At 38.2% G+C, this 18,939-nt stretch overlaps 1 protein-coding gene across 2 annotated transcripts in view; it reads right to left on the reverse strand.

Moving 5' to 3' along the window:
- The window catches only part of ATP6V1H (ATPase H+ transporting V1 subunit H), a 113,076-nt gene that overhangs the window by 65,926 nt on the left and 28,211 nt on the right, over window positions 1-18,939 (reverse strand). Inside the window, exons 6-8 of one of the 2 annotated variants that reach the window (XM_004697555.3) lie at window positions 14,563-14,667; window positions 11,125-11,178; window positions 4,380-4,477 (exon numbers count right to left, since the gene is read on the reverse strand). In XM_004697555.3, the coding sequence (XP_004697612.1) occupies window positions 4,380-4,477; window positions 11,125-11,178; window positions 14,563-14,667 (257 nt within the window). The remainder of the gene's footprint in view (window positions 1-4,379; window positions 4,478-11,124; window positions 11,179-14,562; window positions 14,668-18,939) is intronic. The other variant, XM_004697556.3, reaches the window with a different exon arrangement.

Consider the following 18,939-nt stretch of genomic DNA (forward strand, 5'->3'; position numbering starts at 1 on the left):
ATGAATCAAAACTGACTTAATGGCAGTAAATCATCATACTGTGCTGCCCAAAATATTGAATTATTTTTTAGGAAGATAGACTGTAAATGCCATCTTTATAGCCTATTTTTAGATTTCTGTGCAGAACAAGAGTTAATATAATATGCCTGAGATCTAGAAAGCCCTGACTAACTGGCTTCTGGGAACCCGGCTGGTAAAGTTTCCTGCCCTGCTATAAAACTTTCCCTAAATAATGAGGGTGGTTCACTGCACAAAGGCAGTTCGTACAAGCAATATGGTTTATGATTAACACATGCTTTCTTCTGGTAGTCTGTAATTTTGTTCTATGTTCCCAAGAAGATGCCTCCACCACCAGTCCCCAGTAAAAACCTTGGTATCTAGGTCTTTAATTGGGCTTCTCTGAGTAGGGACACCGCACATGTTGTTCCATTTTCATTACTGAGAGAAGAGTATCTATCCTCTTAGTGAACCCAAAAGGAAGGCTGTCCAAGGCTCTGTCCAGGCTCTGTCTGTGTTACTTTCCATATGTTCTGGCCGAGAAATCTTACTATGTCTCTGTAATAAATCATAGCCGTGCACACAACCAAAATGCTCATTACAATAAATGATAAAGAAACTTCATATCTCAGGTACCGTGGACATGTTATCAAGAGAATACAGCCCCAAAGAAGGAGGAGATCATGACTGGTAGAGAAAGGGGTCAGTGAGGGGTGAGTCAGCAAGGGGAAAACTCTCAGTGAAACGTGTTGAGACAGTGGCTGTCACAATGCGCCTCCGGGAGCGTCATTTGTGATGGGGCACAACTCGAGGTAAGAAGAAAGAGCTGCAAAAGCCGACTGGTCATCAACTTGGGATATACACAGTATGAACCTAGAAAAATTGGAAGTCATCAAAAGTGAAATGGAACCATAAAGCTCCATATCTTAAGTGTTGTGAGCTGGAATGGACTGGCACTGGCCATTTGGGGTCAGAAAATCGCATGCGGTTTATTATGGCGGGAATGGCACAACTTAGAGGAGTGCCACTGATCCGCTGTCAGAAAGTGCATTTCAAGATCTATTTCGAAGTACAATGCTGTCTGTAATAGGATTATACCTATCCTTCTACAAGGAAATCCAATCAATACAACTACAAGTCAACCTTATGCACCAACCAGTAAAGCTGGTGATGCAGAAACTAACGGCTTTTACCAATGTCTTCATTTTGAAATAGATCAGATATGCAATCAAGATGCACTGATAATTGTGAAATTGGAATGCAAACGTTGGAAACAAAGAGGAAGGAACAGCAGTTGGAAAATAGGGTCTTCATGATAGAAATGAAGCTGGAGATTGCATGACATAAAAGACAAACGACTTCATCGCAAATACTTCCTTGCAACAAACAAAAGTTGACAGTACACATGGACATCTCCAGATGGAATACACAGAAATCAAACTGACTATATTTGTGGGAAGACACATGGAGAAGCTCAAAATCAGCAGCTAAAACCCAGGCAGGGGCCCACTGTGGACAGCAAACCAATTGTTCATATGTAAGTTCAGGTTGAAACTGATGAAATTTAAAACAAGTCCACGAAAGCCAAAATATGAACTTAATTCTATCCTACCTGAATTTCCAGAACATCTCAAGAACACATTTGCTGCATTGAACTCGTGACAGAAAACCTGATGAGCTGTAGAAGGACATCAAGAACATCATTCAGGAAGAAAGCAAAAGGTCAGTAAAAAAACAGAAAAGGAAAAAAAGATCAAGGTGGATGTCAGAAGAGACTGAAACTTGCTCTTAATTATAAAGTAGCTAAGGCAAAAGGAAAAATGATGAAGTCAAACAGAAAATGTCAAAGGACAGGTTGAGAGGACAAAGTCAAAGTTGCAAGGACATGGGCACAAACCTGGAATTAGAAAACTAAAAAGGAAAATCACAATCAGTACATCTTAAACTGAAAGAACCCAAGAAAAAATTCAAAACTCAAGTTTTAATATTCAAAGACTCTGAGGGCAAAATATTGAATGATGCAGGGACCATCAAAAGAAGATGGAAGATACACACAGTCACTGCACTAAAAAGAACTGGTCGACACTCAACCATTTCAGGAGGGAGCAGATGAGCAAGAGCCAATGGTGCTGAAGGAAGAAGTTCAAGCTTCACTGAATGCATTAGTCAAAAACAGGGCTCCATGTATTGATGGAATAACAAAAGAAATGTTCCAACAGGCTGATAATACACTGGAAGCACTTATATGTCTATGCCAAGAAATTTGGAAGATTAAGCTTGGCCATCTGATTGGAAGAGATCCATATTTGTACCCATTACCAAGAAACATGACCCAACAAAAAATTAAAATTATAGAACAGTATCACTGGTATTACATGTAAGTAAAATTGTGCAGAAAATCATTTGACAACAGTTACAGCAGTATACTGACAAGCAGCTGCCAGAGGTTCAGGCAGGATTCAGAAGAGAACATGAAACAAGGGACATCATTGCTGTATCAGATGGATCTTGGCTGAAAGCAGAGAATACTAGAAAGATGTTTACTTGCAGTTTACTGACTATGCTAAGGCATTGACTATATTGTTAACAAACTATGGATAGGCTTAAGAGGAATGAGAATTCTGAAAGTGTATTCTGCTCAGGAAGAACTTGAATCAAGAGGCAGTTGTTCAAACAGAACAAGGGAATACTGCATGATTCAAAATTAGAAAGGTATGCATCAGGGTTGTATCTTCTTACCATACTTATTCAATCTGTATGCTGAGCAAATCATCAGAAGATGGTGATATATGAAGAAGAATATGGCATCAGGATTGGAGGAAAACTTATTAACAACCTGAGACATGCTGATGACAGTGAAACCTTGCTTGCTGAAAGTGAACTTGCTTGCTGAAAGTGAACTTGCTTGCTGAAAGTGAACTTGAGGCACTTGCTGATAAATATGTAACAATTGCAGCCTTCAATATGAATTCCAACTCAATTTGAAGGAAGCAAAAATTCTCATACCTGTACCAGTAGGTCAGTCACATCATGATCAAAAGAATAAAGTTTGAAGTTGGCTTACTTTGATCCACTAGCAATGCTCACAGAAACAGCAGTCAAGAGATCAAAAGACACACTGCCTTGTGTAAATCTGCTGCACAAGACCTCTTCAGTGTTGAAAAGCAAGAATTTTACTGTGAGAACTAAAGTGTACCTGACCCAAGCCATGCAATTTTTAATTGCCTATGAAAGTCAGACATTGAGTAAGAAAGACCCAAGAAGAACAGATATATTTGCATTGTAGTACTGGTGAGGAATACTTAAAGGATCATGTACTGCTGAAAAGGACAAACATCTGTCTTGGAGGAAGTACAGCCAGAATGCTCATTGGAGGCAAGGATGACAAAACTTCGTCTCACATAATCTGGACATCTTGTCAGGAGAGACCAGTCCCTGGAGAAGGACATCATGCTTGGTAACATAGAGGGACAGGAAGACCCTTATAAGATGAATTGACCCTGTGGCTCAAGGGGCTCAAGGATTGAAAGAGCTGTGAGTTTGGGGCAGGACCAGGCAGTATTTTCTCTGTTGAGCATGGAGTGTTAGAACCAACTTGATGGCACCTGACAACAATAAAAATACATGGCATTATAAGGAATGGTTTATATACTTTTTCTGAGGAAGACATTTTCTTGTTGTTTGTTGTTGTTGCTGTTGTTTGGGGGGTGGGGTGCCTGCATTTGCCACATGGTACTTTTGTAACTAGGTTTTTGCATTCTGAATATCTGCAATTTTTTAAGTGTGGGTCTTCAGGAGACCTAAACCTTTGGAAAGTAGCAAAAATGGTTAATATTTTGGCTGCTAACAGGGAGGGGGGAAGTGTGAATCTACCCAGAGGTGGCTTGGAAATAAAAGACACGGATATCTACTTCTGAGAGACAAGCTACTGAAAACCCTATAAAGCCCAGGTTTCCACCCGTCTTTTGTCTAACACCCCGCATTCACACACACAATCAGCACCACCCTCGCAAGCAAACATGTTTGTACTCTAGACAGTAATCCAGGGTATCTGCTGGGGCAGACTCCAAGCATCATTCCAGCACCCCTCAAGGGGCAGTATCACCCACTTGGGAAATACTGCTACAGAGCACAGCAAACAAGAGGGTAACCATGAGTTGAAATTTTAGTCTTTTTTTTTAAGACATAAAAATTATAATGGAACAGATCAAATGGGAAATAGTTTAACAGTTATGATTTTTTAAATGTTAACATTGCTAAGCAGATATTAAAATATATCTTTTAAAACACTTCCTTTAAATGATCAATTGTACTGATTACTTTGAAAATCTCAGAAAAGATGCTTTAAAAAGTTATTCACCTTAAAAGTACAGGGCACTCACCAGTTCACCCCATCTGCTTCAACCCAGGCAAAGCGGTACTCATTGACTCGAAGCATCAGTTGAAGACACCCAGCAACACACTGCACGTACTGAGAACTCTGCACAAGAAAAAGGGCAAGGATTTCAAATTGGAAGGTATTTAAAGTCATGAGATTGTGTGCAGATATTTTTATTTCACGTGTTTGTCTTACTAGGCTTGCTGGCAGCAGAGAATTCCTCAGTATCTTTTCAAAAGTTAATCCTCATGTCTGCTTTTATCTCTACCTCTCAGATATTAAAATAATTGTGCCTCTCAAATTAAGCCCAAACAATTCAAGATGATTTAACACATAGCTAGAAAAATCGATGAACAAAATATTGTCTTTGACATGGTCTGATAAGTATATTGCCTCACAGTGGTTCATTTGCCCTTGAATAAGGCACTATTTATCATTATAGACACATCAACAAACATAACAGGAATGTGTATGTTTTGAGACATGCCTATATTTTAAAAACGTCAAGCAGATTACAGAACCTCTTCAACACTCAGTTCCTTCACCTTTAATACAGATGCACCTTGAACAGGTACTGTGAGAAATATGTGAAATAGTACATTTAGCATACAGCAAGGCAAATCACAGAAACTCAATAAATTGTAAGCTTAAAAAAACACATAATAAGGCATATAAAGAAGTCTAATTAAATCTTTGAAGAAGAATGCCTAGGAGTGAAAAACACCGTAGATACCATCTTATAGAAATTGAAATTAATATCTGAAACTTGAAATACACCACCAAGAAGTTGCAGGTTCCTTCATTGTCGAAGCAAGTAAGATGCTCTGGCCTGGGCAAGCCCCTAAACATTTTTAATGAGCCGTATATTGATAAGCAGTAGAGAGACCAAAAAAATGGCAGAAACTACATTTACAAAATTATATAAAGAATTACGAATGCCATGTAATTCACAAAACTTAATGTACATTGTTACTAAACTTTTCTGATCTAAACGTCTCTAGATTCTCAGAAACTTCAATGAAATTCTAGTCCCTCATTTTAAAAGTACAACATAAGTACACTTAGTGTCAATAGTCCAGTCAACAAGTAAAGGGTAGCTTAAATTTTTTTCTAGAAAGTCGTGAAAATCATTCTACAAATGCACAATATAGCCAGTAATATTCTTTGACTGAAAACTAAACATTAACAGAAATTAATGATAAAAAATGTGTATTTTCAGCTTTATAAACATCTTCCGTGATGGAAAAAATGATATTTTTCTAATTAGTCAGTGGGTAGTAACCCTTTGTAGAAGAATTCACACTGCTTGTTAGGAGCAAAAGCCTGAACAACATGTCTAGGTAAGCAGACCAAAAGCAAATGAGGGCACTCTCCTCTTGCATTGCCCCTCAGCATTTCTCAGGGCAAAATCACTTTGTTCAGCACTTCAAGTAGTCTTCTCCTGTGTCCACTCACCATGTTATGTTAAATACACGACATAGTTCCAATTTAGATTCTTTGTTAGTTGTAGCTTCCGTTTAGGCATTATAAAGACATAAACAATGTTAGTGATAACATTAACAGTACTCTCTCACTATAAATTACAGGCAATCCCCAGATTACAAACAAGATCCATTGCTAAATGTCTGTAAACCGAGTTTTTAAGTACAGATTAGTTTATTAGAACAGGTGAATACAGTTCTTATTTAACCTTACTGTAATCTTAGTATTCTCTATTTTACTTCTCTAGATTCTAATATCCATTGCAATGGCTACATAGAGCTCAAAGAGAAAATTCACAACTAAAAGGTTAGTGAAGAGGAATTCCCATACACATGAGTAAACTTCTGGGACATCCCCTCTGACAATGGACCAGGGATGTGAATAGCCTTGCAAATATGCAGAAAGCACTGGAAGTGGATTGTCACAGATGCAGTTAGGTTAAACTATACCACCTTATCACTTGAACTTCCTTATGATGCATTTAAATTTGTTCTAGTTTTTAATATTTTCTACTTTCTGAATGAAGTAGGTTTTGTTTCATTACTTTTGTTATTTTTAATGGTTGTCGTTGTTTGATTTTTAATGTTTTCCTGTATATGAAATCCTATATAGGTAAATCTATATGGACAGTAACTGGATTAAAGGTTCCTTGGGGGTATGGCAAAAGAAGTTGGACAGAAACAGGGAACTAACAACGCCCAGTACAAGATGGAAGAAATGTTCTAAAACAGATTGTGGTGATAACTGAACAACACTTCTTGATGTGATAGAACTATTAAATTGTATGACACATGAATTATATGCCAATAAAACCACTGGGAAAAAATAAAACAGTAAAATAAAGAGAGGGGGATTAAGGAAGTAAGTACGTTTTAATGCCATTAAGAAGTGCTCAGGGTTAAGTTGTTTATCAGAATATGCTAACAAAATTCTTTTGTTCCGCTAAAAATTGCCCAGAGGGCCATACCACTCTACAGTCAGACTAAACCCAAAGGCATTCAGCTCAAGCTCAAAGGGTCAGCAAACCCAGCTCCCCTCTTAAGTACCCAGAGGCACCCCATTCTACAAGCCAGACTCCTGCACAAAAGCACTCGGCTTTACTTGCTCTGAGTTGGAAGTCCATCACTCTGTTCCATGCTCTGGCTCCTGGTTCTACTGGCTCTGCTGCTGCGGCTGCTCCTCTGATGTAGCTGTCATCTGGAATAGGCAGTTCCCTACGCAGAGATCTCCAGTCCAGAAGATGAGCTCCACTCCTGACTCTTGCTGGTAATGAAATCCCTCCTCCTGCTTCTCAGAAGGTTCACTTTATACACAGGATGGCATTCCAGGGAATCTTGTTTGTAATGACTCACAGATGAATCCTCGCAGTACCTTCCTCCACCTTCTAACAAGAACCATGCATGGGAAGGTTGTTTGGAGGGAGTTACAGACTTCGGCTAGCAGAGCCACGTTAAATAACTCACTGGACCTGCAGTGTACGAAAAGGCCGGAAGCCTTTTCAACGATTTAAAAGTTCAAAATGAAGGTAATTGTGATGAAGAATTTGGTGTTTGGAGTCACTGTGGCTGCGGCTGTACATCTTTACAGGAGCAGACAGCCTCATCTTACTCCCAAAGAGCAGCTGGTGTACAGGAACTGCCAACCTCGATGATAGCCTGACCATTACCAAGGTTCCAATAATTTGAAAATGAAGGCACATTTACATAACATTAAGTATAAGATGGTTGTCCTTTTTTTAACACCCAGTTCATACTTTTTAATGATTCCCAATGTCTTAAGCATATCAATTTTGTGATAAGGAGATAAAGAGCAAAGGAATTATGGGGACTTTCCAAGATTTGCTTTAGGTAAATAATCATGCTTTTGAAACTTGCACAAAAAAGACATGCAATTCATCTGAATCACACTGGGTTCCCACAAACTTGGTTCCATAGAATCAGGTCTCATCCACAAGCTAGAGCAGACTGCAGTTAAGAGAGAGATCAGAACCATGTGAACTACTGATTGGGCCTACTGATTTCTGTTATTAGTCAGCACAGGAGCACTGGTATTGGAATGAGTTATGTGTTGGGCTGCTAACCATCAGTTCAGCAGTTCAAAACCAGCAGCTGCTCCTTGGGAGAATAAAAAGTGACAGTCTCAGAAGCTTGCAGGGGCAGTCCTACCCTGCCCTATGGGTTACTATGAGAGGGAATCAACTTGATGGCTGTCAGTTGGTCTTTGTCTGTTTTGTGGGTGTGTTTTGTTTTGTTTTGTTTTGTTTTGTTTGGGGGGGTGATGTACTTATTAAAAGAGTAGTAAAGAATTTAATCAAGCTACTCCCTCATCCCTTATGGAAGACTGAAGTGTCACATTCTCATGGTATTAAATTACCAAGGCAAAGCAACAAAACTAGCCCCCTAACAACAAGCATATTAAAATTGTTACAGAAAGTAATTTAAGGAGTACAGTCAAAAGCCATAAAGGTCAAGTTTCATTTCTTCTTTGAAAATACTGTTATATGCCACAATATGGATGAATCTTAAAAATATTTTGCTAAATTAAAAGAAGTCAGTCACAAAAAGATTACTTATTGTCTAATTCCCTTTATAAACACAATAGGAAACTCTATGGAGACAGAATGTAGATTCGTGGTTGGGATGGGGCAGTGTGTGCAGGGAAAGACTCCTTAATGTGTATAAGGTTCCTTTGAGAGTTACAGTAAATATAAGAAATAGATTGTGGTGATGGTTGCAGAACTATATAAATATATTAAAAGACACTGAACTGTTACGTAGATGAATTTTACAGTACGCGAAATGTATCTTGATGTTTTTTTAAAATAAAATTTTAAATTATCACTTGCTCTAGCCACCTTTCCAAGTGCTTAACAGTCGCATGTGGCTCATGGCTACCACATGTGATAGTGCAGCTACATAACCCATCATCACAGGCCGTTCCAAGGGAAAACACTGCTCCATAGCACTAAGAGACAAGATAAGTAGTAATAAAGGGAATCTGGCAATGTAACCAGGTTACTTACTACCAAAGAAGCAACGCTCATCCTACAATAACTAAACTAAATTGGACCTACAACAGTCACTTTTCTCTTCTACCCACATGTGTACATAAAGCGAGGCAAAGGAAAAAAGAAAGAAAACCCTTTCCAGATTCCTTCTGGCCCCTCCTAAGTCTGTGAAAGATAGCAGCACTGGTCCGTCAGTGCATAAACCCAACATTCAAAACTCCCCAGGCTAGGCTTATGCGTCCTAAAACACGAAGTCACAATGCACATCTAGAACCAGTGAAGAGTGAGCATTAAGAGGTTAAGTACAGCCTCTGATTGGGCATCAAATAAAGAAGGCCAAAGAATTGATGCATTTGAATTATGGTGCTGGTAAAGACTACTGAAAATACCGTGGTCTGCCAAAAGAACAAATCATCTCTCTTGGAAGAAGAACATCGGAATGTTTCTCAGAAGCAAGGATGGCAAGACTTCATCTTGTGTACTTTGAATATGTTATCAGGAGAGACCAGTCCCTAGAAAAAGACTTCATCTTGGTAAAGTAGAGGGGCAGCAAGAAAAAAGAGGAAGACCCTCGACAAGATGGACTGACACAGTGGCTGCCAACAATGGGCTAAAATAGAAGAACAACTGTGAGGATGGTGCAGGCCCAGGCGGTATTCGTTCTGGTGCACACAGTCCCTGAGCCACAAGGGACTCGATGGTGCCTAATCACAGCAGAGACTCGGACATCGTTTATTAATTTCACTTTCACGGAAGGACAACATAGCATTTTTTGAAAAGTTCTCTTGACAATGTTATAAAGCATCTTAAATTCCCTTTGCAAACATTGAAAATACAGTATTATTAAAGTACAAGAATTTGCAATAATCTACTCAAAGCAATAACCGTGGTCATTTTCAAAGGTTAGACTGCTGAATCATACTTCTTTTTCCTATTGCAGTGTAGAGCTTTTTGTTTATTTGTTTTATACTGACATCAAATGGCAATATGATGTAATGCAGTTTACTGACTTTGCTCTGAAAGCCTAAAGAGATTTCTAAGGAATCAATCTGACAGCAATAAAGTAACGGGATGGCAGCGATTTTAGAGTCAGAGGAGGCTGTGAGCCTCGGAGATCCTGAAGATCCTACTAAAATGCAGTTACTTCCAAAGCCGTCACATATCACTAACTTTCTGCCTCTCGTTAGCTGTATGACAAGACGGGATGCCTCTGTGGAGCCTCTCTGCTCACCTATAAAGCATGGCTAAGAGTGGGACACACCTTCAAGAATGAGCGTGAGTACTAAAGGGCATGTACGCGTAAAAAAACAATGTCCCGAGTACGGAGAAAATGCTCAATAAATATTAGCTACCACTCTAGGATATTCCTATTAAATGCGAAATACGAGGAGAAGCTAACCCTCTACCCTCAACTATTTTTTAATATGAGACTGAAAATAAAAGCAAGCTTCAAAAAGCTCACAAAAAGATAACTAAAGAGATAATGGAATTGTTCTACCCTCTAAAGATGTTTTTGTTTCCCAGAGATATTTCCAACAAAGGAAGCTATATTTCCCTCAACTATGTTTCTTTTTTTTTTACTCCCCTCTCCTTTTCTCAGTCCTTACTTGACCTCAGTTATTCCTAGAGCACAGGATATTAAACTATTTCCAAATGAGGCAGGTTAACTGTAGGTTAGCAAAGGATTTGAGGGGGGCATGATTAGTTTTAAGCTTTAATCTTTTGACTCTACAAGTATAGGGAGAGATTGACAAAAAAAAAAATTTTTTAATATATAATGCCCTAAGCAACACTGAATAGGCAAAAAATGTTGGTGCCATCGGATTTTGTCACTATTTCCACTGTTTAGCACATGGTTCACCTCTTATTAGACAAATATGAGACGAGTTTCAAACAAAGTTTTCTGTGTTTTTGTTGTGGTTTTTTTGCTTTTTACTGAAGACAGTAACATTAAGATTACTAACTCCAGTTGTACAACAGAATTCAGACCCTTACTCTGATTCCAAGGCCTGAAATAAAGTGGCCTGGGGGGAAAAAAAAAAAGAGCAGCAGGGAAGAGATCTATCAACAGAAAACGGGATCACTCTAGGCCATCTATAGTTTTCCAATACAATTAACCTCACCCGAGGTCACACATCAAATCCATGAACTTGAATTTTTGGAACTAGTAACCACTCTAAAAATTCTAGATGTCTGTAACTCCAAATACATTAAATTCAGAGTGTTAGGAGGCCAGTGAATTAAGAAGGAGTATACTTACATCACTTGAAGAGACTGTTCCAATATCAACAGCGACACCGCTACCACGCAGTTTCTATTACGAAATAAATAGCTTATTACTTAGTTTTGTTTTTAATTTTATCCTAATTTATCAGCTTAGGAAAGGTAGTTAATTTGCAATTTTTTTCTAAGCCTACCTTATAGAGTTTATCGACAGCATGGGAATGGTGTAGTGTTCTATATCATTATATTCTTTCACATAATACTTAATCGACATGCTACTAAAATCAGAACTATACTAAAAGTAAATACCAGCTCCACCTAAATTTCATAAATGAAGCAAGTATAAACTGTCACAACTCAGGAGTTATTTACTGAATACTATTTTTCCATCAACACAACTGTCTTAAGTTAAACTGTTTAGTGATCTACACATTTATACCTATGTCAAGGCTTTTGAAATAGATGTCTAATGAGGGGGTACAGATGCTATAGGATTAAAATTAAACTACCCCTAGCAATGCTAACAATTATAAAAGAAAAAGTCTCAAATGTTGCACAGAAATAACCAAAGAAAATTTGAAGTAGAAAGTCAGAGGCTGAAGGTACAAGAGAAAAGTGAAGCTGGATTTCTCTTAGAAAACTTGTATTTTGTTTTATTGAATAAATACTAACAACTGCATGCCAATCATTAGTCTCCACAACCCCAGCTCAGGCTCTAAAGTATCCCAATAAGAGCTCCTAAATGTCAGTAAACGTCCAAGAAAAAACTTTCAGGTCACTTGTGCTTTTCAGTTTATTTCTATGAGGATCATAAAACTGATCCTTCTTTTAGAGGAAAAGAAAAAAAAGAGAGAATTTCCAGGTAAAGCATCATCAGGGAACATGTGAGGAAATAACAAATAAAATCCCAATTAATCATATTTTGGTGTTTTCTAAATAAGAGGCGTATAATTCCATCTTCGTTAAATGTTTTGGAAGAAGTTTCCACCCACAGTAAGAGGCAGTAATGCCAAGAAGCAAGATGAAGCAGTGGCCAGACTCTGAAAGCAGCGCCACCACTGCTGCTGAGTACCTTGGAAGCAAAAGACCTTGTAAAGCGGAAAAGTCGCGCCCAAACGCAGAAAGCCGCAGACCTGATGACAAAGGACTACAGTGAAAACAGAGAGAGCGCTTAAGGAACAGTTAACCAAGACCAGGAAGTAACTGTCAAAACACTGATATCTTTGCATGCAATAACAGCAACAAAAAATATTTCGCCCCCCCTCTGTGGACATGGTTCCAACAGCAATGTTCATTCTCAAAGTGACGAGTCATCTGTGAGGGACGGTGTAAATGTCACCCTTTGAGGGCAAGTTTCAAGTGAAATCACCCAGCACGCCCAGGGGCATATGGAGAAGACATTTCTTCCTGCCAATTTTCATTTTGTGAACAAAAGAGCTTCATTTTAACAATATATCAAGGTGTTAACATTAAAGTCAAATGTAGTTTACTTAAGGGAGAAGTAAGTAATGCCAAAACAGCAAAAAATTATTTTAAAAAAAGGAAGAGGGAGGTAGAAAGGGGAGGAAGATGTATCACAACATTCTGGTTCCACAGATACACAAAGGGGCTTCCAAACGTTCATGAAAAAATAAAGTAAAAAGTAATGGCATTTTTAAATGATCTCTTTGGAGTTCCCTCAAACAAACTTAAATGATTTTAAAACTTTTAAATTTCCTTTTTACACACCCATTTTTGTGTTCTACATATCTTGTTTTTAAAATACCTCACAAAGTTTGTAAATTCTGCTAATTTGTAGCTCTTCTAAAAATAACTTTTAAACTAAATCCCAAAAATGCAGCATCGACATTAAAAATACCCAATTTTGTTCAAGACTGTGAAATATCCTATCCAAATATGAAATCCTTCCCCAGTTCCTACTGAAACATAAAAAAGGCAATCACTAGTAAGACAAAAGTAAATCTAAGCCAAAATTCATGGGATTTCTATCTTATGCCTGAAATTAAAATCCATTACAAACAACAAAGCCACCTAAAATCTAGTTAACTTTTCAAATTTTTATTTCAAGTACATATGTATTAGTAGTTCAATGCTAACAACTCAATGATTCACGATATTATTTCTCCAGGCCCCATGCCTCCATTTCGTCCCCATGACACCCAAACCCACAAAATTTTATTTTCTCTTTTTCCCCAGAATACTCTGTCCTACCCTCCTTTCTTCACTCATTTCCTGAGGATCAATCCTACCATGTCTTTCCTCTACCAACAAACAATAACTATAAACACACACAAAAAAAGCACATTCCACAGAGCCTCAAGTAGTACACTGTCTTTGTTCCATTCAAGGAAGCCATGAAAGAGCCCTTGTGGTCTGGATGGTTACACGTTGAGCTGCTAACTGAGAGGTCAGCAGTTCAAAACCACCAGGTGTTCCATGGGAGACGCTTTCTATCCCCATAAAGATTTAGTCTCAGAAACCCACGGGCCGGTTAGACTCTGCTTCAGAGGTTCATTATGACTCAGAAATTATTTCATGACAATGAGTTTGGTTTAGGGTGTTTTTTATTTGTTTGATTGTTTTTTATGGAGCCATGAAGACAAACACAGAGAACTCGCCATTTTACCAGTCTTTAAACAACCAAGTTATTGTTTTCCACAGAGAAGTAGAACTTCGAAAGTCCAAAATCAACTATGGCTATGAGTAAAAAGCAGGTTTCATTTATCGCTTTAGGCTCTTAATTGCTCAATCTCAAAATAATTCAATCAAGACACTGAGCATTAATCTCTATGAGTGACAGCTATTTTACATTGCACTGGAAAATGGGTCTGATCCCAAAGATGCTTGAGTCTGGGACCAGTTCCCGGTCACAAGTGAATTCAGTAATGATTCCTGATAGGCAACTGACTGTTCAAAACTCCCCTGGCATTACCCAGAACCAGTGTGTTTACTTGTGTAAGTGCATAAACTTAGTGGTCTGGTTACAGGACCAGAGGGAATAAGACTCCACTAGAAACTTCGAGAGGCTCCCCCCAAACCAGGATTTCTCACACAAGGCTTGGTGGTCCTTGATCCCGATGCCAGCCCTGAGAACTGCATTCTCTTTCGTCTGATAGAAGTTTCTTCTGCCTTCAACAAAAGGCTTACAAGTGGGTGCTGTTTGAAGTTTTGTGCGTACTTTTCAATGATCCAATCTGTGTGATTGTGGCAGTCATGTAGAAGGAAGACACTACCTGGCCACAGAAAACCAAGAGCAGAAAGTACCCAAAGCACAAAAGGCAGAAAAGCTTGAATTTAATCCAAACAAAGGGAGAACAGATGAAACATGCTAGCAAATTTAAGAGAAATTTGATCAAGTTCAAACTGACATTATTTTAATCTCTAACATTTAATTTAATTACATTTACCAGAAATAGCTTACAAGAACACAGGGTGATACATTACTTTCAAAGATGCTACAAGAAATTTCTTTTACCTGTGAACTCAGCTGAGTTTTTATCCAGTTGAAATAGTAATTTAAATCGCTGCCTTCCATCAATTCTTTTCCCCATGCTGCTAGTTTGGCAATAATTCTTGCTGCCTAAAAACAAATAAGAAATCCATTTAAGACTATATTGATTCAAAGGTCATATCATCTACCAAGTCTCATAACTACTTTACTACATGATTTCTAAAACTTCCTACTCCTCCAAATATTCTGTTTCATTTCAAATGACATATGTGAAATGCACACATACGTGTGCTCCTGTTGCTAGGTGCCATCCGGTACGAGCCACGCATCCCAACAATATGTGCAGCCGAACAAAATCCTGCCCGGCCCATATCACTGTCACCATCACTGCTCTGTGAGCCCAAGCTTGTAAACCGATTTCCTTAAGGAGCTTCTTTTTCGCTGATCCTCTACTTTACCAAGAAATCCTTCCCCAGGAACTGGACACTGCTAATAACATATTCAACATACACGAGTCCAAGTTTCACCACATCTGCTTCTAAGGAAAATTCAGGGTGTGTTTCTTTCCAGATGTGTCCATTCTCCTGACAGTCCTGCACAGATTCAAGATTCTTTTCCAACACCGTAATTCAAATGTATCAAATCGTTTCAGTCTTCCCTATTTATTGTCAAGTTTTTGCATGCATACAAGGTTCTAGAAAATACCAAAAGTACCATGGCTTTTGTCAGGCACACTTTAGTCCTCAAAGTGATGCCATTGTCCTTTAACATTTTAGAGGACTTTTGCAGGAGACTTGCACAAAGGAACACATCATTTGATTTCTTGACTGTTACTTCCACGAGCACTGATATGGACTCAAGTAAAATAAATCTTTGATAATTAAAATCTGGTTGATCATGTTATTACTTATTGGTCCAACTGTGATGACTTTTGTTCTCATATTGAAGGCTATAGTTTTGATTTTCCTCAGTAAGTCCTTTAAGATACTCTGCTTTCAGCAAGCATGGTTGTTCCCATTTTCCTATCACCGGGTGGGTATGAGGCTTCCTCCAATCCTAATGTCATGTTCTTCTTCGTGCCGTCTAGCTTCTCAGAGTGTGTACTCAACGTGCAGATTGAAGAAGGATGGTAAAAAAAAACACAACCCAGGTGCACACTTTTCCTGATTTTAAACCAACAGTTTCTGCTGCTACTGTTCAAATGACTGACCCTCTATTCTGTATACAAGTTCCAAATGATCACAATTTAATGTTCCGGACTTCCCATTCTTCGCAGTGTTATCCATAATTTGTTCTGATCCACCCAGGAGAATATCTTTGCTTAGTCAATGAAACACAAGATCCAGTCTACATCAACACTGATATCCTTTGTCCCACATCCTTTTCTGAATCCAGCTTGAATTTCTAACAGTTACCTGTCAATGCGATGCTGAAACTGTTTATGAATTCAACAAAATTTTACTTGTGTTTGATATTTACTATTATTCAATGTCTCCATTCTACAGGACCAGCTATCTTTGAAATGAGTCCAAATATGGATTGCTTCTAGATAGTGAGTGCTTCCAGCACTGCATCCATGTTTTTAAACATCTCAATTGGTAACGCATCAATTCTTGGAGTCTCATTTTTTTACCAGTGCCTTCAGTCAACACATACTTTTCCCTCAAGACAAGACCATCAGGTCTTGATCACATGCTATCTCTTAAAATGGATAAATGTCAACCACTTGTCTTTGATATTCGTTCCATCTTCTTTAGATTCTTCCTGCGCTACTCAATATTTTGCACATGGAATCTTCTGATATTTGAATTGAAGGTTTGAATTTTTCCTTCAGTCTTTTCAGCTTGAAAAACGCCAAGCATGTTCTTCCCTTTTGGTTTTCTGACTCCAGGTCTTTACTCTGGCTTAGTCTCCTTGTGCTGCTGTTTGAAATCTGCTCAGCTCTTTTTCTTCTAGTCACTTTAACTATTCCACATCGAAGAACAAATTTATGAATCTCTTTTGACATCTATTTTGGTCTTTTCCTTGCTATCTTTTTAATGATCTTTTGCTTTCTTCATATATGATGTCTTACACAGATAGTATGTCCTTTGATCCTTAGTGTTCAGTGTGTCAAATATATCCTTGAGATGGTCTCTAAATGCAGGTACAATAAATTCAAGGTCACATTTTGGCTCTCATGAATTTTTTATTTTTTCAACTTCAACTTGAATTTGCATACAACCAACTTATGGTCTGTTCTGGAGTCAGCCCCTGGGCTTGTTCTGAGATTAATCTTCTCCATCATCTGTTTCCACAGATGTAGTTGCTCCAATTCCTGTGTATTCCAGCTGGTGAAGGCCACGTGTAAAATTGGCATTTGTGTTATTGAAAAAGATATTTTCAATGAATAAATCATCTATCTTATAAAATTCTATCATGCTATATCTGGCATTTACTTTACCAAAGCCATTTTCCAATTACTGTTTTTAAATTCAATAAAAGCATCAGTAATTATCAGTCCATCCCACTATTATGCTTGATCAATTTCATACTGCAAAAGTAGATAAAAATCTTTATTTTCTTCACCTTCGGCCTTAGTGGTTGGTATGTATATTCGAATAAGAGGTGTACTAACTGGTTTTGCAGGTAAAGCATATGGGCAGCATCCTAACACAGTGAAGTTGGACTTTAGGACAGATCTTGAAATGTTACTCAGGATGATGACTGTGATGCCATTCTTTAATCTGCCATTCAACCTTAGGTTCAAAATGCCCAATATGTGTGCATTTTAGTTTGCACATCAATTCCTCGTATATCAATCTTTACACCTTCCATTTCATTTGTAATGGATTACTATTTTCCTACTCTCATACACTGTACATTCCACATTCCAGTTAATGAAGGTTTGCAGCTATTTCTTCTCAGTTTGAATCTTGTCACATCAGAAAATGATGGTCCCAAAAGTTTTGCTCTATCCACGTCATGAAGGTCGACCTTTTTGAGGAGGCAGTGTTTGAGATCGCTTCCCTTTTGTATTTGAATGCCTTCCAACCTGAGGGATCACCTTCCAGCACTGTATCAGACAATATTCTACTACTACTCATAACGTCTTCACTAGTCAATTATCACCAGGTTATTCTTCCTAGTGTTAGTCTGGAAGCTCCACTAAAAAATAAGCCACTGCAATCCAAAAGTCTGACAGGCGAGTAGTGGAAATATATACCAGGACCATTCAAAAAGTTCATAGAAAAAATCGAATTAAAAGATAATGGAGTTCTCCTACAAACTTTTTGAAGCCTTCTTATACAGGTGTTGTCCTTGTGTTGGGGGCCATTGAGTCAGTTCTGACTTACAGCAACCTGTGGTTCAACAGATTAATTAATGTCTTCATTATCTAGTTAGTGTCAAAGACGTTTTAAATGTTTCAATTAAAGCGAATCAAGGTTGACTGTGCTCTATATTAATTGTTTCTAAATAAAACTAGGATTTATAATGAGACCAGCAAAAGACAACACAAGGAAAAAAAAAATCTTTCTTTGAGACAGCCTTTGACTAAATCACTTGCCGTAATTCTGAGAATTCTCTGCAACCGATTTCCAGCCATCACCTGGCTCCTTCCATGCTCCTTAAGAGTCCTCATCCTTATCTTGGCATTAATATATACGGGGTTATTAAACACCATAAGGTACATAGACAAGTATCCTTTGTTCTATAATTTTCAATTCTCAAGCTATAAAAATAAGCATTAATGTTTTTATTGAACAGGCAATATAAATACTACTCCACACGGAAACCCCAATTTAATAAACATTCTTTCGGTACTCCCTGGAAGCCAAGACACTTTCCCAAAGCTCCAATAATGAATCCCAACAGAGTGGAAAGCTGTGGCAGCAGTGTTTCTCCTGACGTTTGAACATAGCTTAGCCAATTGACAGAGACAAGGTCAAGTCCAGTGTATCAGATACTCCAATACTGGAGTCTACTTGGAATTTACGAGGAGCCGAAGGAACATCTGTACCCACTCACTGAATTGTGACCCAATGACGTTTACATGCACTGAGCTACATAAATTTACAGATTTCACGATTTGGTCTTAACAAATCTAGCTTTCACAAAGTAGACAGTGGCTAAAAAGGATACCTTTATGGGAGGCAAGGATTGATATAATATCAACAGTGTAAGTAAATAGGAAAAGATAAACATGAAATCTGACCATTCTGCTCCTAGTATTAGTTCTTCAATGGAACATTACAAGCTAAATCAATGGCAATTTGATGCTAAAAATGTGAAAGATTCGTCAAGACATGTAAAATAAGACTGCCAGAATCATATCATTGTAAATGAGGGTGAGTGCAGAGTGGAGACCCAAAGCCCATCTGCAGGCAACTGGACACCCCCTTACTGAAGGGTCGTGGGGAG

This window comes from Echinops telfairi, unplaced genomic scaffold (genome assembly GCF_000313985.2).
Source record: "Echinops telfairi isolate 266 unplaced genomic scaffold, ASM31398v2 ScPeMD7_1;HRSCAF=3_0, whole genome shotgun sequence".
NCBI lineage: Eukaryota > Metazoa > Chordata > Mammalia > Afrosoricida > Tenrecidae > Echinops > Echinops telfairi.